Raw genomic sequence first — 26,078 nt, 5'->3', positions numbered from 1 at the left:
TCCCTTCACCTAAATGATCCTGATTGGCCAACCCACGCTATGGGTTTTTTCCAATCAGAGCCGTTCGTTTTTTCGTATCACCACCTTATTCCTTACGCTCTCTGCGTGTTTGTTTTAAGACCGGCGAGGATGGGTTCGGAGGTGATACCGTGGAACTTTCCTTCGGGCCACTCGCACCGGACCCATTTGGCGAAAGACCGATAAGTCCGTTCCAAGTAACCGTCAAATAGTCCCTTTATTTTTTATGGTCTTTATTTGCTATTGAGGACTCGGAAAGAAAAACTTTACTAAAACATGCGACGCTAAAGTCTGGAAAATATCAACTCAAAAATAGCTTCGTCGAACGAAAATCGTAAATTGTGTCAGCCAAGTGCATGAAAGAAAACTCTCTCTTGTGCGTGCGTCCGGACGCTACAATTTTTTTCTTTTTCTTTTCTTATTTGGTCTCTGATAGGTGATAATGTTGATTCTATTGTTTTCTCTACCTTCTGACCCTGACCGTCTTGTTTTTTCTGAAAGAAATTTGCACTCCATCCATTCACTCATCGCATTTATTCCCCTATGCCGATCGCTTCACACTCTAATTATTATTCTTTTTTTTTGTTTTCATTGTGACGATTGGGAAATCCCTTTCTCCCAAATAATATTATTTTTCTTCTCTTTTTCTTCTTTGTAATTCTTGTAGAGGTTACTTTGTTTTGAGCTTTCTTGTATCTTGGTCTCAGTTTTTAATGACTCTTCCTGTTCTTCTAGGTTTTTCTTGTTTTGTTGTGTTATTTTTTCAGTTTCTTTATATTCAATTGTTTCAAAGATTGGTTGGATTTCTTTACTCTTCCTTTTATCTCTCTATTCTTTATTTTCCTTCTCTTATTCTTCTCCTGTTTTGTTATTCCATTCTCCTTTCTATTTCGTCTATAATTTCATCGAATATTTTATTAATTGAGCGCGTGGATTTTGAGCCTTCTACTCCTATTTGGTTTTTAATCAAATTAGACCAGTCCGATGACCATGAAAGGTTGTGTAAGGAGAGCTTGGGGGTTGGTTTCCATCAGCTAGATGAGGGAAATGGTTCATGAATAGTTACATCCTGTTTTATTTTTCCTTGGATTTGGGCTGGATATTTTCGTCTGCCCTATTTTTTCTTGTTTTTTTGCTGGAAATATTTGAGTGTCTCGTTATTATTGGATTTTGGACTTTTTTTTCTTGATCTAACTTATGTGTTCCTTTTTCTTCTTGAAAAGAATACGAATACGTGGCCTTTGTATGGCTAAAACGGAACTAACACTAACAGAAAGCAAAACACGGAGCCACGTGATACATTGTTGTGGTCCCCCAGATGAAACGAAGATCGTCTCGTCGCCTCAACGCGCAACATACACACACACTCGCTGCACGCATCCCACTCACACACCTCATCCCATATCGTTATTCTCTAACAGTGGATACTACATAATTCACTAGTGTATCTACAAAGTACCCTACAATCTCCAGATATCAACCCAATAGAACACCTGTGGGATTACTTGGAGCGTCAGATTAGAAAACATAAAATTTTCTCGGAAGAAAGTTTAAAAAATGCTCTCCAGCAAGTATGGAGCAAGATCTTGCCTCGCATAACATCAAATTTAGTTAATTCAATGCCTAAAAGAATTGTAGCAATAAGTAAATCAAAAGGGAACCCTACAAAGTATTAATTAACTGTTTACGTTAATTTTTTAAATGTCAAATTCTCTATATTATGTTTTCTCTTCTAAATTTATAAAAATTTAACAACTGTACGAATACTTATTGTGCTTCTGTATTTCTGTCGATTCTTTGTTTTTTCTTATTGATTTCGCAAATTATGCAAGTTACAAATTTCCTTTGCATAGTACCTATTCTAAAGATGTGCGAAAATATGTTGTTTATAAAAAATTGTTAATAAGCTACTATTTCACCAATTTTTTTTTCAACACCTACTGTATTTTGTTTCCCGGTTTAATGGCAGACGTTCCATTGTCGTTCGCTTTTCTTTTCCTTTCGCTTGCTTCTACTTCTTCTGTTGGATTTTATCATCCTGGCTCATTTTTGGCTGGATCTTCCCTGATTACTTTTGTTTCTTGACACTACATTGGTCTGTATATTCTCCGTTTCTATTGGGTTTTCTATCATATTTTCCATTGCTGTGTTGCGTGGGGTTCTAGTGAATTTTTGTACAGACAAAATCGAAACTTGAATCATAATAAAAGTATATTTAATAATTCAGAACGTCTGTCCAGAAAGAGGTTCGATAGACTAATGGCGTCAACTCTCAATTTCTCGTTACTAACGTTTAGATTTGTACTCTTTTGTTTCAACACAGCGTCTCATCACATAGTCCTTGAACGCTATTGGTCTCATAATAAAACAAAACAACGCAGCTACATGATGTCACTCTAACCTGAAACTCTCTCCAAAAAAATATTCAAAGATGGAGGCCTAATTCACCATGTTCACACACTTACAAGATGGGAGCCACCACACTTCCCACATTTTAAAAAGATGTTTCCAAAAAATTTGGGAAAATTTGGGAATAACCTTTCCTACGTTCATAATTCCATTTAAGCCATACATATCAGTAAATTTTTGTATGTCATTAGTCATAACAGTAAGGAGACAACATAATATTACAGTAATGAACACAACCCAACTTGGATGTTACAATAAAATCCTCAAATTATAGTAAATGTAATTATTCAATTAAATCTAATCTTATGCAAGCTAATTTTAGTTTGTTTAGGTGAACGATTTTGAATTTTCTTATTCTTATGGCTATTTCAACCGTCAAATCATTTCACATGCGTGTGATTTTATATGGTCTTAACCATTCACAATCGAATTTAGAAATTTTCGGTCCTTTTAATAAATGAATATCATCGCCTTCTTGAAACTGGTAAGTATTTGCACGTTTGTCATAATATTCTTTACTTTTTCCTTTTGCTAAATTAGAACTTAGACTAGAACTTAGAACTTAGGACTTAGACTGTCTACATAATCAATGAAAGTTTTCGGTACTTTTTACTTAACAAATCCCGATGGAATTATTGCCTTACTTCCAAAAATAAGCTCGTGTGGTGAAAAACCTGTAGTTTCATGAATTAAGATGTTATTATAGAAAATGTCATATCTAATATAGACAAAAGATGTTTTAAAGTCAAAAATGATGATTTTACTATTTCAATTTCTGTATTTTCACTTGAAATTTATCTCGATGAGTAGTTAACGCTTCTTCTACATTAAATTTGGACCCTTCTATATTCTCTAAATTAAATTTACCTTGAGCAATTATGTTTTCATTAATCTGTGATATTGGTTTGAGATCTGATATTACAAAATTAATAACATTATTTTTCTGCATTAATAAATGATCTGTTGTATAAGTCATTAAACTTAAATTATTTATCGCTAAAACTACCTTAATATTTTCTCTTTTTATTATTGGTAAGATTGATTTATTTTCTCTACTTCCGCTATCATTCCCCATTGCCAGATCGTTATGATGCTGGACATAGTCCGCAGGTCGGATTCAATGGCGAACTCGTTTCTCAATTTCATTATCATTCCTCACCACAACGTCTCGCCTGATGCAGGACATTTCTGTCGACTGATCGGACAATGGTGAACGTACTTTATCAATATCATCATCCTCATCAGCGCGCGGTAAAATACTCATCACTTTTATCATCATTTAACTCGATCTCACCATTTCTGTCCCCTGATTCTTCGCGCACAAAGGAATCAGTGACTATTTATGTTTCTGAAAATTGTATTATATATATATAGGGATAACAAGTTAGTGCCAACCGATAATCCTCCCAGACACTTTGAACGAGAATTATTAATGTTATTGTTAGATTTTAATGGTAAATATAGAGATTCAAAAAAGGTAGCAGTACACTTATTATTTGCCAGGATGCACACACGCACACACACACGGAACCTCTGTTTCTAGTAGTTGGGTTTCCTCGAATTAATCGTTAGAAGGATTAATTGCAACAGTTGCAGGACATATCTTACTTAAAGTTTCTTCCAACAGCAATAGTAAATAGAATGCTGTTCCTTTTATCTTTGACACCATTTGTTTATACAGTATCTTTTTCTTTGCAATTATACGCATTGTAAAGCTTTTGTCCTCTTCTATTAATATTATCTCATAATCATTCAATGTTAAAAACAGTGGGCGTAGGTTATACATGAAAAGTTTATTTAGAATACAAAGTGGTGATAACGAATTTTTTCGGAAATATGTTACACAGTAATGATAAACGTATTCAACTGGTGTATCTTTGTTTCGTAAACGTGTCACTAAATTTTCCCAATCTTTACCCTCTATAGGTTTTTTTACATTGATAATGTCAGTGATGTCTTTCCAACAGTGTAATCTTTCGCAAGCATTGTATCAATTTAGGTGGATTTATGCACCATTTTGTCAAAGATTTGAATGCCATAGAAAATTTTGAATGTATTCTGTCCTCGTTTAAATCAATATCGTCCTAATCACACGTCAAAGAAAATGCCCGTTCACATGCAACTTTAGTAATTTCTTTTAATCTTTCTACATTAGAAGTTTTGAATACATTGTCCAACGTGTTGTATTATCTTCCTTAATATATTAGTGTGTGATAACCGAATGTCGACAACGTGAGGCGCTGGAGTACTTACCAGGCCGACTGATTTGCTTGCCGTCTATAACTCGACTAATTTTCAGTGAGACTATTGCATGCAGCTCATCTTTCGCCGTTTTCGGCGCTGGCGCAACACTCCTCCGGCTCAATGGAGTCTACCACGCACTCGAAATATCAGGAACAAGTGTTGAATCGGTACCAGGTCGCGAACACATACACGGCAGCTACGAACCGCTGTTTTTGACTTATTCGCGGCCTTGTGCGACTCGTGCAATAATTTTGTCTCAGGTTCCACCACTGGCGAGCTGCGTGCTCCTGGTCTATGGTGATTTCCTTCTTTTTTCAGACCAAAGATGTTCTTGAGTAAACAAGGAAGAAGAAAAGAGTGAGTATTTGTTGTCAGCGGCGAAGGTCTCACTTCGGGGAGCAGCTAGCGAAAGAATTGGTAGTTAATCGAAGCGTGGAACTAGCAAAAGCGGTAGCGAACACTGAAAAGAAGATAGCTATGCTAACTTAGACGAATTAAAGAATGTCTGCGAAGGGCAAACAATATTTTAATCTCGAAGAAAACCTTACACCCCCGTCCTTCCTCCGTGGATCCGACACCCCATAGTGGGGTTCGATGAATTTCGTTTGATGAATTGCCACGTACTGAGCAGGCCATGGCGGTCAAAAGTTAGGTGGTATCGGTCTTCACTCGTCACTCGCCGGAGACGCCCATGCCGGATTGCGGCCCAGGGTACGTGGAGCATGTAGCTCGGAATCGCGATGGTAACACACTCCGGCGAGAGCGGTGGTTCTGGAGTTTCTGCCTCGGTTACTGACCTGATCGTCTGCACCTTAGAGACCTGCATTTACTGTACATTTTCTTTCTTTGTATATGTTTGATTTTTAGGACATATTTGATTTGATTAAACTAGTTTCTTTTACCATACAATTCACTATCCTTCAATACATAGCTAGAGTTCCCAACATCAATGCCAAATATTCGAATAACTTGATCGGGATAATAACGGCAATTTTTTGTACATCCTCTAGTGCGACCAGTATTTGCTGATAAGCCTTATGGAGATCGAGACATGTGAAAACGATTTTGCCGAGAAATCATTGATGTGCGGCAAAAGGTTTCTGTCTGGAATGGTGACATCATTGAAAGCGTTGTAGTTGTCGCAAACTCTCTGTTGAGAATTCTAAACATAGGAGGTGGAAAGGAACGGTCGTGATACAGAAATCGCGGAGCTTGTTTCGTGACTTTATTTTAACAGTTATTACAACTGTACACTTATTCAAATAAATCGTACGACGACTGCGATCGATCGCGACTTCGCGTCGTTCGGTGCGCGACTTTTCTCGCTCCCCTCGCGAGACTTCGGATGAACTGAATAACGAAGGGGGCGCAGAGACCGCGCTTCGGGCGCGAGCGTGCAATTGCGGATCAATCGCAGTCTAATATTGTCTTACCGCATAACGTGTTGTTCTTAGCTTAAACCGATTGTTTTGTCAGTGCTCAATTTTTCGAGATTCTTCTCTCGCTCGACAAGCTATCGGAAACCTTAAGTTCTCCAACATTACCTTTCAATTTATTTATCCTTATTCGAAATACGCAAACTTCGCAAATCTTCGTCGTTCGACGAAAAATATTGCGATTTAAATTTGGTAGATGAAGCTAAATGTTTTCTAAGTGATAAGTAAAAATCCCATATGTTGCCGTTATTGTTGTTGTCGTCGTCGCTCAATGATAATTAATATTTACAATTAAAAATTTTCTTCACGGTCTTCAATGGAAAAAGAAATTCAGTCACATGCTAAGGAAAGTTTGACATCATTAAGCACCTCTTCAAATACCATTGCGGTTTCAAATGAACAAGCACTTTTAAACGTTTAATGTCCTCATTATATAATGTCCTTAAATATTTCACATTCTCTCAGTATGCACTGACGGTACCCTGCGCTCTTAGAACGTAATTAACGGCCGTTCGAAGAAAATGGTATCGGCTGTCATTTCCTCGGACGGCCGAACGACGAACCACAAGGGCCCACAGTCAAGACCTGGATTTTTCGACAGTGAAACGTCGACTCCCGAACGAACGCGTCGAATAAACGATTATCCGCGAAAGAGTCTCAGTGATCTATCGTAATATCCACAAGTGTTTCAGATTATCAGTGCTTGGTGACAGTGCAGTGAAAGATCAGCTGTACGTTGTACGAGGTCAGTGCCCTTCGACATCGTCAGCCACAAATCGAGCCAGCAAATGCATCCTCAACTAAATGGGTGAGTTTCTTATTGATAATATTTTTCATATTTCTCTAATAAACAAGTATTTTACGTCCCTTAACGTGATTATTTATTATTAAATCAGCTTTGCGAATCAGTCGTTGAATTCTGTTCGGACACGGAGTTATTTAAATTAAAATATCATTTGCGAACTTTGTTAATCTTCACTGTGTACAGCTTGCATAAAAATTCCATATGGTACACATGAGATGTCATGCACACCAGAAAATTAAAATGGCTGTCACGGTTAAACTACATATTATTTCGGGTCCGAAAAATTAGTAAATATTCATCAGACGTTCTAAAATAAAGGTGGACAGCGTTTTTCTTAAAAATATTACTGTTACGTAGTAAAAAGAAATCCGGAAAGTTCTCGCTTCGTGACTTGTTCAATACTTCGAACACGGCTCGAGTCCATCCCGACCTTCTGTCAAAGCCTCGTGCTGCGGGCTCTCGAACTTCGCGCCGTTACCTCTCATTGGTCAGTGTTTTTCGTTAATAACTCGTAAACAAAGTCGCAGATTGCATTTTCGCAAAGGAAAAAGTTACTTCAAATGACTTCAGGTACCCCTCATTTTCGACTGTTAAAATAATTGTGGAACACCCTTATATGGACATGCAGGCAAGCTCGCGACTAGTAATAACATAAAATATTCGTTCCAGCTTGTTTTTAACCCTTTGACTACTCTAAGCATTCCATCAGGATACATTTTGCTGATTTATACCGAAACGGTCGAAACACTGAATCGTATCTATTACATACGTTCTTTTGAATAATTACTGATTAGAATCTAATAAAATATAGCGATCGACAATAAGTGTTGACATTACGTCAGAACTAAATCTTTCAGATATCAATATTGGATAAAATGTATTTTGTACACTTTTTAAAACGGAAAACTTTCTTTTTACTGGGCTCAGCGATCAAAATTGTGTTGGAATGATGGTGGAACTAGTTTACTAGTCAATGACTAAAAAATTGTTTTAAAAATTTGCAATTTGATAAGATGATTACAACATTAAAAAATGGCAACGTTTTTATCTGAAACAATAATGAAAATATAAAAAATGTGTCTTAAAGATCTCAGTAATTAATCGAAAATTTCATCGAATAACATTGTTAGGAACTACAAACAATTACACAATGCAAAATTCCGAGATTTCTTACAGTTATCGGTAAAGTTATAAAAAAACTACGATGTTTTGGAATTTTTAATTTTCCGTAGTTCATATCGACGTGAACCGATTTCGATGAAATTTTTAGTATGCATACAAGCTATTGAGATCTTCAAAATGTTAATTAAGTTAAAAAAATTAAATGTGTATGAATCGCTGTAGATTTAGATAGCGATCCACTGTTCACTGAAATAGGGTAGGCGTTCTTAGTAGATCACTGAGAGAGAATAAATTGAGAGACAAGAATCAATATATATGGAGATTATTCCATGTAGGAATTATGAAATATTCGCAATCATAGAATTATATAAGTAGTAATTTCTTTTAAGGCAATAACAATTTATGTATTTGATCTGTTTTAATACCAAAAATAAAAGTCTATGAAATCACCTGTGAAAACTGTTATTCCTCCTAATGCTCCAAACTTTTAAAAATAAATGAAGTATTTTTCAGATACCGTCCATAAGAAGGGTCAAGAAGTAAGCCTGCCTAATGTTCTCGTACTTTCAAAGATATGTTAATTTTCTCTCCAGCTTTCAAGCAATAAAAATTCGAAAACATGTTATTCCAGTTTTTGTTGCATCAAATGAAAAACGTTGACGTAACTATTGTATCCGTTACGCACAACTTCCGTCATTGCCTTTTTCTACGGTTGCAGTTAAAAGTTGCGTTCGATAATGTTGTGGACATTTATAGAGAGACGACAAAGTCTGGTGAGCTGAGCGTATACACAAAACACATAGTCACTACGCGTTATATATAATCGTTATATATCTAGGTAAAGGTATTACATAAACGAATACATAGACGGATATGAATTATATAAAGGATCAAAAAATATTTGATTATATGTGTAAGAACAAGGGTCTAGAAACGTAATGAAGAATCGATAATAGTAAAATAAAGACGCATACTTCAATCAAAACAAGCAAGAGACACCAGCAATTTAAAATGAGAATCGTTGATAATGAATTGCTATATTGCTATTAGCCTATAGGTTAAAATTATGCTGTCGCGCTTCAATATTCGGAGATTATACAGGGTGTTCCAAAAATATGTTATTTGCAGGAAATGATTCATTTGAAGTAATTTTTTCCTTAGCGAAAATGTGGTCTGCATCTTTGTTTACGAGTTATTAACAAAAAATAGTGATCGATGAGAGGTGAACTCGGTTGGCGCACATTGGTTCTGCTGCCTCGCGCCAGCTGGATCTCGTTTCTCATTGGTTACTATTTTTCGTTAAGGGCCGATTCTCATGTACGTGCCAGGCTCGGGTCGTGCTAGCAGCGTGCTCGACTGATAATGTTCACATTAGACATTAACCTCGGGACTGAAGGGCCTTAACGGGGCGGGTAAGAATTTGAGCTTAACGGAGTTGATCGTCGCGCTGCAGTTGTGCGAACGGACATTAGACAAAGCAAATTAGAAATATTTTCGACCGCCAGGTGGCACACATATATGTTTCTGTGACCACAGATATCGTACACGATGTATCGGTAAAAAAGAATGTATGAAATACCGACTCAGGGAGGTAAGAAAATTGAACAGTAGCGGAAGAGAGAAAAAGCTGGAAGAGAAGGATAGCGACTAAGCATGGATGCCACATTTCATTCCTCGCCGCAATGTTGCCATGTGGTTAAAACCGTTTCAAACTGTTGTCGTTAAAACAAACTGAGTTTCATGAAACTGATTCCTGCTTCATGAGCCCGTTCTGTCACGCTCTAGGTACCTAGACCAGGGAAAAGTGGCATGCAGGGCAGTCATCATACTCGAGCGGCACGGCAGTTACAGCAGCTACGCTCATCTAATATTGTGAATATCTCAAGCATAATAAAAAAATGGTCATTTCTACAACCGAAGCAACTCAGCTTAGACTTTTCGGAATCGAAATATCCAACTCCCGAACTACTCACTTGAATAATGGCACGTCCATCTCAATTGATATGAACAGTTGTCACGAAGATATTCTGCCACGCGCTAGGTTTTTTGATCAGAGGAAAATGGCATGCGGGGCAGACTCGGACTTGTGAGCGTCATTTGAAGTAACTTTTTCCTTTGCGAAAATGCAGTCACCTCCGAACTTGTCAGATTCAAGATAATATTCGTCACACCAAAAAGGGTATATAAGCAAGCGATATTCAGTCGCCACTCTCTTTGTTGAATTTGGTCTCTCAGTCATTTTGTACATATACCTTCTCTTAAATAACAGTAATAATAAAACTTTTAAGAAAAAGAATTAATATCATATTCATCTAAGAAATAATCCAAGACATAATCCCAATAGATGTTGTAAAATATAAAATATATAAAATTCTGGTTCGTCTGGTACTGCTACTGAGAGACTCACCTTCATTCTGATTCGCGAGTTTACATTCAACGGAAGTGTAAAAGGAGTGTGCAAAGAGAACAGTATTATCTTAACGTGTGACGTTCTAGTGTCATAAACAGAAACTGTAAATATGTATATAACAATGGAAAGTGCGGGTACAAAACGAAACATTAAAGTGTTCGATGGTGAACGAAACAGTGTTTCGAAATTCCGTGGCTCTACGAAAGAAATTACTCAGTACAAAATTGCGAAGTGATACCCCATTGATGAGACACTTCACGACATTTGGTGGCCTAATCACTGAATTAAAAGCAGCTGGAGGAAAATTAGAAGAGATAGATGTAATTTCTCATTTATTATTAACACTTCCATCATCTTATGATGGGAGCATGAAAATGAAGCATGAATAAGTAAACTCAGTCCAAATATACAGTACTATCAAAGGTAATTTTGAACTATAGCATGAATGCTTGGGACATATTGGAAAAGGTAAATTCTTAGAGTTAAGAAATAAAGGTATGATTAGCGATGTTGAATTGGTAAATAAAATAATACCTTATGCGAAGCTTGCATTAAAGGAAAACAAGCACGATTGCTATTTAAAAAGGATAAAGATAAATATAATGTAAAAGGACCTTTGTTTATGGTACATTCGGACGTGTGCGGTCCAATCAATCCTTCCACAATAAGTAACAAAAATTATTTTGTAACATTCGTAGATGAGTACACTCATTGTTGTGTTACATACTTAATGGAACACAAATCAGAACTTTTTAATGTTTTCAAAGATTATGTTGCAAAAAGTGCCACTCACGAGTCCGAGTCTGCCCCGCAAGCCACCTTCCCCCTCATATCAACTAAGATGGATGTGCCAATATTCAAGTGAGCAGTTCGGGAGTTGGATATTTCGATTCCGAAAAGTCTAAGCTGAGTTGCTGCGGTTGTAGAAATGACCATTTTTTATAATACTTGAGATATTTACAATATTCGATGAGCGTTGCTGCTATAACTGCCGCGCCGCTCACGAGTATGGGGACTGCCCCGCATGCCACCTTCCCCTCGTCGGGAAACCTAGCGCGTGGCAGAATATCTTAGTGACAACTGTTCATATCAACTAAAATGGATGTGCTAATATTCAAGTGACCAGTTCGTGAGTTGGATATTTCGATTCCGAAATGTCTAAGCTGAGTTGCTTCGGTTGTAGAAAAGACAATTTTTTTATTATATTTGAGATATTTACAATATTCGACGAGCGTAGCTGCTGTAACTGTCGTGCCGCTCGAGTATGGGGATTGCCCCGCATACCACCTTCCCCTGGTCCGAAATATTTTGAATGGAAGTATAAAACTATGTAACTTGTCGATCTGTATTATCAACTGTAACTAACTATAGTCACCGACAAACTCGTCTGTGATGCATCTTTTTGGTTGGAAGAGAACTGTGGCGCTAGTAGTGAAAAATGTCGGAACCTCGAGGTGGTGTTTCAGATCCACTAGCAGTATGTCTTAATTAAGTAAGTAATGAACTGAAAATACACTCCAGTGCCTTTGCACACGCCTTATCTCAGTTGCTTTGGTTGTAAATTTTCGATTCGAGCTCTAAATATCTCGATATTTACGAAAAACTGTTAGCGGCGGCCATATAACAACATAACATTATAACAACGTAAAACAACGTAATACTGTTTCAAACAACAACGTGAGACAACGTAAAGCAACGTAAAGCAAGGTAAAACACCATAAAACAGCGTAAAAACAAATTAAAACAACGTAAAGCAACGTAATGCAATGTAACATAATATAAAACAACGTAAAAACAATGTATAACAACGTAAAACAACGTAATACTGTCTTAAAAAACAACGTGAGACAACGTAAAACAACGTAAAGGAGGTTAAAAAACGCAAAACAACGTAAAAACAAAGTAAAACAACCTTAAAACAATGTACAACAACGTAGAACAACGTAATACTATGTTAAGCAACAACGTGAGAATGTAAAACAATGTAAACCAAGGTAAAATAATGTAAAACACCGTAAAAATAAAGTTAAACAAAGTAAAACAACGAGAATCATCAATACGCCACAAAGAGAAACAACGTAACACAACGCAAAGCAATGTAAAACAATATAAAACAACGTAAAAATAATGTAACACTACCTAAAACAACGTAAATCGTCAATGCCAAACAAAGAGAAACAACAAAACACAACGCAAAGCAATGCAAAACAATAAAAACAGGATAAAACAATGTATAACAAAGTAGAACAACTTAATATTGTCTTCAACAACAACGTGAGACAACGTAACACAACGTAAACCAATGTAAAACAGTATAAAACAACCTAAAAACAATGTATAACAACGTAGAACAACGTAGTAGTGTTTTAAACGACAATGTGAGATAACGTAAAAGAACGTGAATCATCATTGCGAAACAAAGAAAAGCAACGTAACTAACGTAAAGCAATGTAAAACAATATAAAGCAATGTACAAAAATTGTATAACAACGTAAAACAACGTAATACTGTTTTAAACAACAACCCGAAACAAAGCAAACAACGTAAAGCATCGTATAACAACGTAAATCATCAATGCGAAACAAAGAAATACAAAGTAAGACAACGTAAAACAACGTAAATCATTAATGCGAAACAAAGAAATACAAAGTAAGACAACGTAAAACAACGTAAATCATTAATGTGGTACAAAGGAAGACATCGTAACACAAAGTAAAGCATTGGTAGAACAATACAAAACAACGTAAAAACAATGTATAACAACGTAAAACAACGCAATACTGTTTTAAACAACAACGCGAAACAGAGCAAAGTACGTAATGCGCCGTAAACCATCATAGATCATGAATGCAAAACAAAGTAAAACACCGTAACACAATGTAAAGCAAGCTAAAACAACGTAAAAATACGTGAAAACAAAGTAAAACAACGTAAATCATCAATGCGACCCAAAGAAAAATAACGCTACACAACGTAAAACAATGTAAAAGAATATCAAACAACGTAAAAACAATGGATAACAACGTAGAACAACGTAATACTGTTTTAAACGACAACAATATTGTTTTTTAGTTGTTTTATATTGTTTTACATTGCTGTACGTTGTATTACGTTATTTTGCTTTGTTTCCCATTGATGATTTACGTTGTTTTACTTTGTTTTTACGATTCTTTACGTTGTTTCACGTTGCTTCACTTTCTTTTGTCTCACGTTGTTGTTAGAAACAGTATTACGTTGCTGTGGATTGTCAGACATTTTTTTACGTTGTATTACATTATTTTACATTGCATTAATAATTTACGTTGTTTTACGATGCTTTACGTTATTTGCTTTGTTTCGCGTTGGTGTTTAAAATAGTATTACGTTGTTTTACGTTGTTATATATTGCTTTAACGTTGTTTTGTATTGTTTTACATTGGTTACGTTGCTTTAGGTTGTATTACTTTGTTTAGCGTTGAAGATTGACGTAGCTTAACGTTGTGTTTCTGTTTTTCGCGCACCGACACTGCGACCGTTGTTCGGTCTACGGGGGTTGTAAATTCCCGATTCTAATTTGACAATGTGGTTCGCGATGCTCTGTGCCCACTTAAAGTAACAGAGCTGGTAATGAAAGGTATTGACTGTTGCACTTTTTAACAGAAATAACGATTTTAATTTAGAAGACTAGTTATAGTACATGGAGTGTTTTCGGTCTGTGTGGTGTCGAATGATTGTTGAAGACTATGTTTTTCTGCGTTTTACTGTCCGCGCCCCGACTGGTCGCGTTATTTTATATCGGTCACCCCCGTTTGAGATCCCTGAAGGAACCTCCACCTCCACGCCGGGACGCACTGATTGGTTTTTCTCGAAGATTGCGATTTTCCAATCAGTGTCCTCTAAGCTTTTCGTCACCACCCTCTCGTATCGTCCTACACGAGCCTTGTCTAGGAGAGGGGGGTGTTGCGTAGTTGCGTGGTCGGGAGGTCCCCTGGGGCCTGAGATATCGTCCCCGCGACGGTTGGGACTAAACTTTCTCAAGACCCGTTAAATTCTCAAATTTACGATGGGGTTGTTTTTTCGGGCCTTTCGTGCCTACGACGCGTCGCGGTCATTAAAGAGACGGAAGACCCTGCACCGATGTTCTGCAGATGGAAAAAAGGTTTCCGTCTCTTTATGATCCTCGCTGGTCTACGCCATAAACTTTCGCGAAAGCGGCCTACGGGAGGTCCTACAGAACGGAACAGTTTCTTTGTTTCGCATTGATGATTTACGTTGCTTTACGTTGTTTTGCTTTGTTTTTACGGTGCTTTACGTTACTTTACCTTGCTTTACGTTGCTTTACGTTGTCTCACGTTGTCCTTTAAAACAGTATTACGTTGTTGTAGGTTGTTTTACTTTGTTTTATGTTGCTTTTTATTGTTTTACATTGCTTTACTTTGTGTTACGTTGTTTTACTTTGTTTCGCAGTAATAATTTACGATAATAGTTTTACGATAATTTACGCTGTTTGCTTTGCTTCGCGTTCTTGTTTGAAACAGTATTACGTTATTTTACGTTCTTATACATTGTTTTTATGTTGTTTTATAGTGCTTTGCATTGCTTTACGTCGTGTCACGTTGTTTTATTTTATTCCGCATTAATGATTTACGTTTTATCTTGTTTTTCTTTGTTTCGCATTGATGATTTGCGATGTTTTACGATGTATTACATTGTTTGCTTTGTTACGGGTTGTTGTCTAAAACAGTATTACATTGTTTATCGTTGTTATATATTCTTTTTACGTTGTTATACGTTGTTTTATATTGCTTTGCGTTGTGTTACGTTGTTTTTCTTTGTGTCACATTGATGATTTACGTTGTTTTACGATGCTTTACGTTTTTTGCTTTGTTTCGCATGGTTGTTTAGAACAGAATTACATTGTTTTACGTTGTTATACATTGTTTTTACGTTGTTTTAAGTTGCTTTACCTTGTTTTTTTTCGCATTCATGATTTTGCTTGATTTACGACGCTTTACGTTCTTTTGTTTGTTTCGCGTTGTTGTTTAAAACAGTATCACGTTGTTTTACGTTGTTATACATTGTTTTGATGTTGCTTTATACTGTTTTACATAGCTTTATGTTGTATTACGATGTTTTCCTTTGTTTCGCATTGATGATTTAGGTTGTTTCACGATGGTTTACGTTCTTTGCTTTGTTTCGCGTTGCCGTTTAAAACAGTATTACGTTGTTTTACGTTGTTATACATTTTTTTTACGACGTATTATATTGTTTTACATTGTTTTGCGTTGTGTTACGTTATTTTGCTTTGTTTCGCATTGATGATTTACGTTGTTTTACATTGTTTTTATTTGTTTTTACGTTGTTTTACATTGCTGTACGTTGTTTTACGTTGCCTCACGTTGTTGATTAAAACAGTATTACGTTGTTCTATGTTGTTACACATCGTTTTTACGTTGTTTTATGTTGCTTTACATTGCTTTGCGTTGTGTTACGTCGTTTTTCTTCGTTTCGCATTGACGATTTACGATGTTTTACGATGCTTTACGTTCTTTGCTTTGTTTCTCGTTTTCTACGTTGTTATACACTGTTTTTACGTTGGTTTATATTGTTTTACGTTGCTTTACGATGTGTTACGTTGTTTTACTTTTTTCGCATTGATGATTTACGTTGTTTTTCTTTGTTTCGCATTGATGTTTTGCGTTGTTTTACGATGCATTACGCTGTTTGCTTTGTTATGGGTTGTTGTCTAAAACAGTATTACATTTTTTTACGTTGTTATACATTGTTTTTACATTCTTTTATATTGTTTTACATTGCCTTACGTTGTTTTTCTTTGTTTTAGTTTGTTTAGCGTTGAAGATTGACGTAGTTTAATGTTGTCTTTCTTTGCTTCGTTTTGATATGTCTCACGTTGTTGTTTAAAACAGTATTACGTTGGTCTACGTTGTTATACATTGTTTTTACGTTGTTTTATATTGTTTTACATTGTTTTACGTTGTGTTACGTTGTTTTACTATGTTTTGCATTGATGATAGTAGGTATAGTAGTTGCGTTCTGCAATCAATGCCGAGGGAAAGGCTGAAACGGGGGGGGGGGTAAAGAGAAGGAAGCGTCATCGCGTGCGGCACGCGTCGGCTGAGGGGGGGGGGGGCGGGGAGTCACCGATAAGGACTCTTGCGGGTTTGCATCCGGTGAGGCTCTCGGATGCTTTACCCGGAAGTTGCTTATCTTGCGAAGCGATATCGGGATTTTGGTATAATATTGTAGAGAGCGAGGGAGTGGGGATGCATTGCAGCGGTTTTTCTCTGTCTTGCGAACGATGCGGACTTCTCGCTCGTTGAGGAAGTGTTCTGAAGAGAGGCACGATGCATTTATAGAAGTATGTGGTTTTGTATCCGGAGAGGCTCGCGGATGCTTTACCCGGGGGTGTCGCTTGCGAATTGATATCAGGATTTTGGTCTCATTAAGATTTATTAAAGTAATATTTTTTATCTCGGTATAATATTGTAGAGAGCGAGAGAGTGAGATGGATGCATTGCAGCTGTTGTTCTCTCTTGCAAACGATAAGGACAGAGAGAGACGCATTTTTCCGCCTTGCTACGGTTTGTTGCCACATCCTTTCCATGATAAGTGATTTTTGGAAGTCTCCGTATCCGGTTTTTTCTTTGCAGTAACGATGCGGACAGAGAGAGATATGTATTTTTTCTCTCTCTTTTACTGTTTTTGCAAATTTGCTTTTCCCTCTGCAGCGAACATTTTAGTCGCTACTGAGTTGGGAATTGGCAGCTTGTCAGGTATCCGTACCTCGAACAGTGCAATTAAAGAAAGCAGTCCTCAATGTGTACAGTAACGACGATAATGCATGTTTCTATTGGGCAGTGGTGGCAAGCCTATATCCAGCTAAAAATAATTTGAATCGCACATCATCCTATCCACATTACAGCGATGTGCTCCGCACCGAAGGATTCCAATTGCCGATGTTGTTCAAGGACATACCAAAGTTCGAAAAAGCGAACGACGTTTCCGTGAACGTGTTCGAATGGGGAGGAAAACAAGAAAGATGTCAGAGGTTGCATTTGACCTCAAGGAAACGGGAGAAACATGTAAATTTGCTGCTCATACATGACTCTGAAAACTTGCGCAATCATTATCTATGTATTAGGAATTTATCTTGTCTGGTTTCATCTCAGATCAGCACGCAGCTCAATAAGTATATTTGCGATCGGTAAGATCCACACATGGAAATTTTTTCTTTCTTTTGGATGGTGGTGGTGGGCGAGAAAAACTAAAATAAAAAAATGATGTTTTTTCAGGTGTCTACAGTATTTCAGATCGCAGGAAAAATTGAACATTCGCGAGATTGACTGCAGTCGAATGAATGAATGTGCTTTGAAACTTCTGACGGAAGACGATAAGTGGCTGAAGTTCAAGAATTATGCATACAAGGAACCGACACAGTTCGTTATCTACGCAGACTTGGAAAGCATGCTGGAGACGCAGAGAGATCAGGGTCATGGAGCTTACTGTAGATATCAACATCACCATGCCTTCAGCGTAGGTTATTACCTCCATTGTCGATACGACAGTTCGTTGAGCGAGTATCGGGCTTATCGTGATGAGAAAGGTTGTATCGTATGGTTTGCATCGAAGTTGCACGAGTTGAGCTGTAAATTGCAGCCGGTATTTGATCGAACGGTTCCAATGGCTCCGATGACCGCTGCGCAAATCTCAACTTTTCGTACCGCCACGCATTGTCACGTGTGCGAAGAAACACTCGGTAATGACGACGTACGAGTGCGTGATCATTGTCATTTCACAGGTGCGTATCGGGGTCCGGTGCACAGCCGTTGCAATTTGAGCTATCAATCCTCGTACGTGATACCGGTGGTTTTTCACAATTTGTCCGGCTACGACACACACTTTTTCATCAAAGAATTGGCAAACGCGTTCGAAGGTAAAATAGACGCGTTACCGCTGACGAAAGAGAAGTACATTTCTTTCACGAAACACACTAAGAGGAATAACGATGTGATCAAAAAATCGTGGAAGAAGTGTATAAAGTTTCGGTTCATCGATTCGTTCAAGTTTTTGAATTCGAGTCTGGACAAGTTGTCGTCGTACTTGGACAAGAGCGATTTGCGTATCGTGAGGAGCCAATTCAATCGTCTTTCGAACGATGATTTTCATCTTCTAACCAGGAAAGGCGTTTTCCCATACGACTATGTAACGACGTGTAACAAATTAAGCGACACTTGTTTATCGCCGCGCGAAGCATTTTATAATCAGTTATGCGACAGCGAGATATCCGACGTCGACTATTGTCACGCGAACGAAGTTTGGTCACGTTTCGGTATACAAACGTTAGGACAGTATAGCGACTTGGACTTGAAATTGGATGTGTTGTTATTGGCCAACGTGTTTGAAAATTTTCGCGAAAAGTCGCTCGAGAATTATAAACTCGATCCAGCGCACTATTATACGTTGCCCGGTTTCGCGTGTGACGCGATGCTAAAATTGACGAAGGTCGAGTTGGAATTGTTCACCGACGTTGACATGCTTTTGTTCGTGGAGCGGGGAATACGTGTGGGTTGAGTCAATGTTCGCATCGTTACGCGCGCGCGAATAACAAGTATATGTCGACGTATGATTCGACCGAACCGTCCAGCTATCTGATGTATTTCGATGTTAATAATTTGTATGGCTGGGCCATATGGTAGTCTTTGCCGCACAGGGGTTTCCAATGGGTTGACGATGTGAGTAATTTCAACATCGATTCCGTGTCGATCGACAGTCCCGTCGGGTACATTTTAGAGAAGAAAATTCATCGGATACTCAAGTTTGAACAATCATGTTGGTTACGCCATTACATAGATTTAAATACGAGGTTTCGCACCAACGCAAACAATGACTTCTCGAAGAATCTGTTGAAACTGATGAACAATGCAGTATTTGGAAAAACGATGGAGAACGTTCGAAATCATGTGAACGTAATGTTGCTCTCGCAATGGAGCGGTCGACATGGTGCGGAGCGTTTAATAGCTCGACCAAATTTTCATAGCTGTAGCGTATTCTCCGAAGATTTTGCCGCAGTTCAAATGAACCAGCTTCCTATTGAATTTTATAAACCTATTTACATAGGCATGTCGGTGCTGGACATATCAAAATTAAATTTGTATGATTTTCATTGTGGCTACATGCTTCCAAATTTTCAAGAAAGATGCAGGATTTTGTACATGGACACGGACAGTTTAACTTATCAGATTATTTGCGACGATGCGTACGAGATGATAAAACGTGACATTCACCGATACGATACTTCCAATTATGACAGAAATAACGTGTACGGTGTTCCGATCGCGAATAATAAAGTATTAAGATTAATGAAGGACGAGAACGGGGGCAAAATCATGACAGAGTTTGTTGGGTCTTCGCTCGAAAATGTATGCGATTCAGGTACAGGACGAAGACGATGTAAAAAAGATTAAAGGAATTAAGACTATCGTTACGATTAAAAATATAACTTTTGACGACTATTTAGCATGTCTTCACGATCATCTAGAAAAATCAGTTTGCGTTAAATTGATAATGTCTATACAACATCAAGTGTATTCAGTATCGCATAGTAAATTAGCATTGAGTCCATATGATGATAAGCGATACATTTTAAACAATTCGATCGAAACCCTTCCTTGGGGGCATTATAAAATCGCGAAGGGGGGGAGTGAGAAAAAATAAAAGCGGTTATATAATTTCATGGATATAATTTCCGAATCCCATGTTGCGCGCGTGGTTCACTTTTATTTGTAAGCGGAAGGGCGTATACGCACCTTGTATTGTTATCTTACGTGTAAGAAGGGGGAAAAATGGTAAGGGGAATTGTATATAAGCTTTGACATTGCGTACAGCGAGTAGTGCGTTTTACAGATTACTTTATTGCACAGTTGTTCTTCAGTATTATAATATTCGCACTGTCAAATCAAACCAATAATTTTCTACATAAAAATGGATCTCACAACGATTGCAAAAATTACTGGTAAGTAAAGAAAGTTTGAAGAGAATAAAAAGTTCCTTTTATGAAAGAGAAAAAAAATACTGTATGTTATTTCTTTTTATAGATACTCCACTTCGATGAAACGGACGTTTCAGCAGTCGCAACCTCAGTCGCAGCAGAAGCAATTGCAGATACCGCGCAACGTACGAATCTTGGGTAGAAGATACCCTATAGCCGGCAATTATTTCAAGTTCCTTGAAATTTTTGTACGCGTGGATGAAAATTTGCGCGTCGAGTTCGTCTTGGGGGACAATCATGGAACAGAGATTTCTTTTTCAATGACTACGTGGAAACAGCTGGTGAAAACTAGAGATTATATTCACAGTTACCTCGATACGGACAAGAAGGAAAAACAAATCCATGAGACTTTATCGTTACAAATTGTTAATTTTAATGGAATGAGCCTAATCAAGTTGTTTGATTCTCAAGCATCGATTTATGTTACGAAAGAGACGATGGATAATTTGTACAAATTAGAGTTATGAATGGATCATATGTATTCATGGTTATTGGAAAATATTCCAGAAATTCAGGATAGATTCGCGAAGCTCGTTGACATTGTAAAAAACGCCAATAACGAGCAGAATTATGCGACCGCAATTTTTACAAACGAATTGTTCCAACGAAATTACCTGATCGATTGCGAATTGTTAGCTTTATGTTTAGATCTAATCGTATCGAAAGCGAATCGTTGAAATTGTATACGTGTGGGGGAATTAGAGAAAAAATAAAACATTGCATTATATAATTAAAGTACAGATGATTTCTTTATCCAAGAGTTATGTGACGTATCCAGCCCCAACCATTTTACATATATTTCATTTCCTTTTCGGCGCAATACTTTTGCTATTAAATACACGTCAGCATATTTGGTAGCGCGTATCTCGTATTCGTAAAATCCTCCAGCGATAGGTTTGTTCTGCAAATCAACCAAAAGGTACGTGACGGGGTTCGTTCGTTTCACCGTCGCGATCTCAAATACTTCCGTTGACCAGTTCGGTGTGTATCCTTTGCCAAATACGGTTTTGAACTTGCTGATGCGCACATAGTCGCCAACTTTGAATTTCGCAGGACCAACGATCTTGACGTCACTATACACGGTAGATAAAAGATGCTTCTTATTTTTATGATTCACGTTTGCAGGACGCATACCAATGGTGCGATGTTTTTGATTATTGTAGTCCGTGATCAACGTGGGAAGCTCGTCGATCCAACGATATTTTTCGCTCAATGAAAAAAATTTCTACATGTTGTTCTTCAATGTACGATTGAATCGTTCGACTATGGACGCTTTCATAGTGCTGAATGTGGAATAGTGGTTGGTGTTACGTTTTCTCAGATATTCTTGAAAATCTTTATTGTAGAATTCTTTCCCCATATCGGTTTGCAAATTGTTCGGTATTCGGCCATCTTTTTTCAACACCGACGCGAAAGCTTTGCACACATCGTCAGCATTTTTGCTTTTCAAGGGAGCCGCCCAGGCATACTTGCTGAATGTATCGATTATCGTAAGAATATATCGATGTTCTCGATTCTCTCTTGCGTACGGTTGAACTTCAACGATATCAGCTCGCCAGAGATCATCGAGTCCTCGCGTAACCAGTCGCCTTCGCCGGAAGTAACGTCTCGCCGAAGCATGCAGTTCATTCACCAAGTTCACTTTGTCGTCGTTCATGATTTCGCCTTATCAGTCTGCGATCGCTTGAAATTAAGATACGTTGATTTAATTATCCTTGCGTTCTCGAAGTCTTTTTCAATCGCTGCCGCGTTCTCTTTTGCGTTATCGATGAATCAGCGGTCGCTTGAAATTAAGATACGCTAATTTAATTATCCTTGCGTTCTCGGAGTCTTTTCGACCGCTGTCGCGTCCTTTTTTGCGTTATCGATGGGCTTTTCAGCTATTGACGCTTTTTGCGTAATCGAAATCTCTTCTGTGGTTGCTGCTACCGCTGAAGTCAACAAGTCTCTGAAACGAAGTTTCGTACGAAAATCCAATTCCTCGAAAGTGATGCGCACACTTTGTTGCTGCTGTACTTCGATACGCCGCATTTGTCCGTATATTTCGGTAAATTTCTCTAATAAAAATTTATGTAACTGTTCGAATTTCGCGACTATGTTTCCCTCCCCAGTCAGCTCGAGTAATCTCTTGTGCATAGCAGTATTAAGCCTTTCGAACCTCTCATTCAATTCCTTCCCAGTTTCAAAACCGCCTACTGTAAATTTATTTTGCAGTTCGTCTACGAGTAATTCAAGTTGTGCCAACTTTCCCTGATTCGCTTTGTCAGTGCTCGTAATTTCCTCTAAGTTGCGGATTTTATTCAATACATGATTTTCAAGGTTATCAATCTTTTTCGGCCAGTTGGTGTTAACTTTGTGTTCCACACTTGCAAGGTTCTGCTCAATGTTGCCAGCAAATTTCACAACAGCATTCAATTTTTCTCGATCCATATCATTTCGAGTAACTTATCCTCGAGCTCGACAAATTGGTACTTTTATTATTTTGCTCGATGCACGTTTCAACATGTTTCTTCAGATTCTCGTGATTGGATTCGTCGTTTGTCACGAATTTTTTGACAGTTTCAATCGCACGTTTCATCGACTGAACATCGTCGATATTTTCCTACAGGTCGTACGTAAATGTTTTTTTCAACGAATCGATCGCGTCGTCAACATAACTTTTTGTTATTGAGTCGCTGGCGAAAACCGGAGTTGCCAAATATCGAATACTTCTTCGTTGCAGTGTCGTTGATGTTAATAGGAACTTTTACACTTTCCATAGGTAGACCCAATGCATCGAACTCGTCATTCTCGTCTGATACGTGTAGAACGTATTTTCTTATCGTATTTATCAGATCGAACATAAATCTACTGAAATACTTCGTGTTGATTGAATTGTCCTTGTGATGTTCGTGTTTCGTATCCATATTCGTGGCAATGTCTTGAATAACCGGCTTTAGCGAATCACGAGACGATTTCTTGCTGCTGCTGCTGCTGCTGCTCTTACGCATCGTTGCTGCAGCTGCTGCTGCTCTAATTTCTTTCGACAATCGATGTTTTACCACCGTAATCACTAGCAAAAATGATGCAATTGCCGCAAAAAGCATGTTATTTATAGAACTTTGAAGTACTCCTCGGCAACTAATTTCTTCATTTTACCATGAAAACTTTCCTCAAAGATTTTTAGTTGGTTACCGATAGAGCTGTCCGTTTCATCTTTCATATTCTGTTTTAACGCTTCAATCTTTTGCTCCAATACCGAAAATACGTTATCAATCTTCACACTAATTTCATCGTTATCTGAATCAATTGATTTAATTTTCTGATCACTGTCGTATTGAAAATTATATATTTTAGCCAACACTTTATTCCTCCATTTTTCATTAGTCTGCTCCATATCTTTCATTAGTTTCTCGTTAGCCGTTATTTTATCCATGAGTTCGGCCTTGCATTTCTCGCTAGTCTGTTTGGCATCCTTCGCCAACTTTTCGTTAGCCGTTATTTTACTCATGAGTTCGGACTTGCATTTCTCGCTAGTCTGTTTGGCATCCTTCACCAACTTTTCGTTAGCCGTTATTTTACCCACGCGAGTTAGGATTTCCACTTCGCACTAGTCTGTTTGGCATCCTTTGCCAACTTTTCGTTAGCCGTTATTTTTCTCACGAGTTCGGACTTGTATTTTACACCGGTCTATTCGACACCCTTCGTCATTTTTTCGTTAGCTTTTCGGGTAGGATAGTTCGAAATCACTAGTACGCTCGTGTGCGGTGGTAAAAACTTCTTTATTTTCGCGGACTATGTCTTCGGACGAGTCGCGATGCAGTGCTCGAGTTTTCTTTTTCCTTTTGCCGTTTGCCCTGGTAGAATTCTTGAGCAACCCTGATTGGTCAATCCCACTCGTTGGGCCTTTCCAATCAGCGTTGCTCATTTTGTCCTTTTTACCGCCTGCCCCTTACACTCTTTGCGTATTTTCGGGACGGCGTGGTAATCGGAGGGGATGATGAGTTGTACGTGACAACGTGTGGAACTTTTCCTCCGGGTCACCCGCGTCGGACCACATGGCCTTTGGGTCGCTGGGTCCGCTTCGAGTACCCTTCGGAAACTCTCCTAATTTATGACGGTCTCTTTAGCTATTGAGGAGTTTCTTACAAGACTCTATTGCAAACATGTGCTATCAAGGTTTGGAACTTGTCTTCTCAAAAATAGCTTCTTCGAAGGAGAGTCATAAATTACGCTGGCCGTTTGCACGAAGACTGAAGATCTTATTGTGCGCATGACTGGTCGCTACAAGCTGTTATTTTATCCATGAGTTCGGACTTGTATTTTACACCGGCCTGTTCGACATCCTTCGCCATTTTTTCGTTAGCCGTTATTTTTCTACGAAGCTCGTCGTCGCCTCTTTTCGATACATCGTCAGCGGTTTCGCCAAATGTTTGATCCTTTTGTTTCGAGCCGTGTACGATTCCGTTGAGAAGCAAATCACATTATTCTGCATGTACTCGTGAAGCGATGACGATACAGTATCATCGCCTATCTTTGAAACGCGGTCGACGTACAGTTTGGTGGCCGCGTCATCGTTCGTCGTAGGATTTGCGACGCGAGCGATCTTAGCGCCTCGCGCATCGTACAAATTGCCGATCGAGCATATGGCGTTGTCGTGTATATAATTTTTACATATCGAATAAAAAGTTGAAATATCTGCCAATACTTTCGACTCGAGCGTACTCTGTTTATACAACGTACCAAACTTATTAATAGGCATTTTTTTCGTTTTTCGGTTCAGTTGTTTTTCTTCTCCTTTTCCTCTTCTTCTTCTTTAACACCAACAACTCGAGTAGACCTTGCTGTTGCTCGATCTGTAGTACTTGTCAGCAAACGTCGTCGAGTCTGAACTCAATATTTTTAAATCTGTCCTCCCAATTTTCGTCTACGGATAACGTTTGATTGGTTTCGCAGCAATTCCAACGGATACTCATCTTATCGAACCATTTGATAAATTTACCAATGGACATTTCATTCGTCACTAACGTAATAAATATTCGAACAATTTAATTTATAATCAATCATCATCGTTGTTGGAATATTTATACCCTTTCCACGTAACGCCGAGAACATTGGTCCTATAATAGTTTTGTACTTGTAGCCCTTATTTCCCATTATCTGATTACCACGTCGGTGCGCATGCGTAGCGATGAGAATGTTTCTATAAATTTCCTTATCGTTCTCGGTGTACAGGTTCTCGTTGGGTATTCTTTTGAATATCAATTCGTAGAGACCTGGAGTTCCCCCCTGTACCTAATTTTATTAACAACAATATCATCGTTGCTTTCCACGTCGAACGCAACATTTCCAAGCATCAGTTTGTTATTATGAAAATACACTCCGTACACATTGTCCTGACTTTTCGGTGACCCGCTAAAGAAATTGCTCAATTATTCGCTTGCTAAAGGTCCAAGATTACTGATCGAATGCTCGCATTCGTCGCGGTGCTTTTCAGGACTTCTGAAAATATTTCGCACCGATGATTCCAACGATGTTGCAGCCGTTGGAGATGATTCGAATACTCCCTCCTCCTGATACATTAAAGGTGTTGATTCGAGTACCATA

General features: G+C 38.1%; 2 protein-coding genes across 2 annotated transcripts; one reads left to right on the top strand and one right to left on the bottom strand.

The window, feature by feature from the left end:
* Positions 1 to 5,411: 5,411 nt before the first annotated feature.
* On the top strand, positions 5,412 to 20,959 carry LOC117225171 (uncharacterized). Its single transcript, XM_076528213.1, has 7 exons — positions 5,412 to 5,502; positions 17,303 to 17,648; positions 17,737 to 18,089; positions 18,243 to 19,010; positions 19,295 to 19,444; positions 19,514 to 19,763; positions 20,539 to 20,959. Exons 1-7 carry the CDS (start codon positions 5,412 to 5,414, stop codon positions 20,957 to 20,959), a joined length of 2,379 nt encoding a protein of 792 aa, XP_076384328.1.
* A 263-nt stretch (positions 20,960 to 21,222) lies between these two features.
* On the bottom strand, positions 21,223 to 21,624 carry LOC143262579 (uncharacterized). The gene has a single exon (XM_076528212.1). The coding sequence runs from the start codon at positions 21,622 to 21,624 to the stop codon at positions 21,223 to 21,225; it is 402 nt and encodes a 133-aa protein (XP_076384327.1).
* Positions 21,625 to 26,078: the final 4,454 nt, after the last annotated feature.

Source organism: Megalopta genalis, unplaced genomic scaffold, assembly GCF_051020955.1.
Source record: "Megalopta genalis isolate 19385.01 unplaced genomic scaffold, iyMegGena1_principal scaffold0153, whole genome shotgun sequence".
NCBI classification, from domain to species: Eukaryota; Metazoa; Arthropoda; class Insecta; order Hymenoptera; family Halictidae; genus Megalopta; species Megalopta genalis.
This window is presented reverse-complemented; position numbering and strand designations above follow the sequence as displayed.

Excerpts from the sequence above, each read along its gene's own strand:
- LOC117225171 (XM_076528213.1), top strand. The coding sequence starts at position 5,412 with ATGGTAACACACTCCGGCGAGAGCGGTGGTTCTGGAGTTTCTGCCTCG. Across the intron at positions 17,649-17,736 it reads AATAAGTATATTTGCGATCG|GTGTCTACAGTATTTCAGAT; the intron begins GTAAGATCCACA and ends ATGTTTTTTCAG. Across the intron at positions 19,445-19,513 it reads GCAATGGAGCGGTCGACATG|TTCAAATGAACCAGCTTCCT; the intron begins GTGCGGAGCGTT and ends ATTTTGCCGCAG.
- LOC143262579 (XM_076528212.1), bottom strand. The coding sequence starts at position 21,624 with ATGCGTCCTGCAAACGTGAATCATAAAAATAAGAAGCATCTTTTATCT.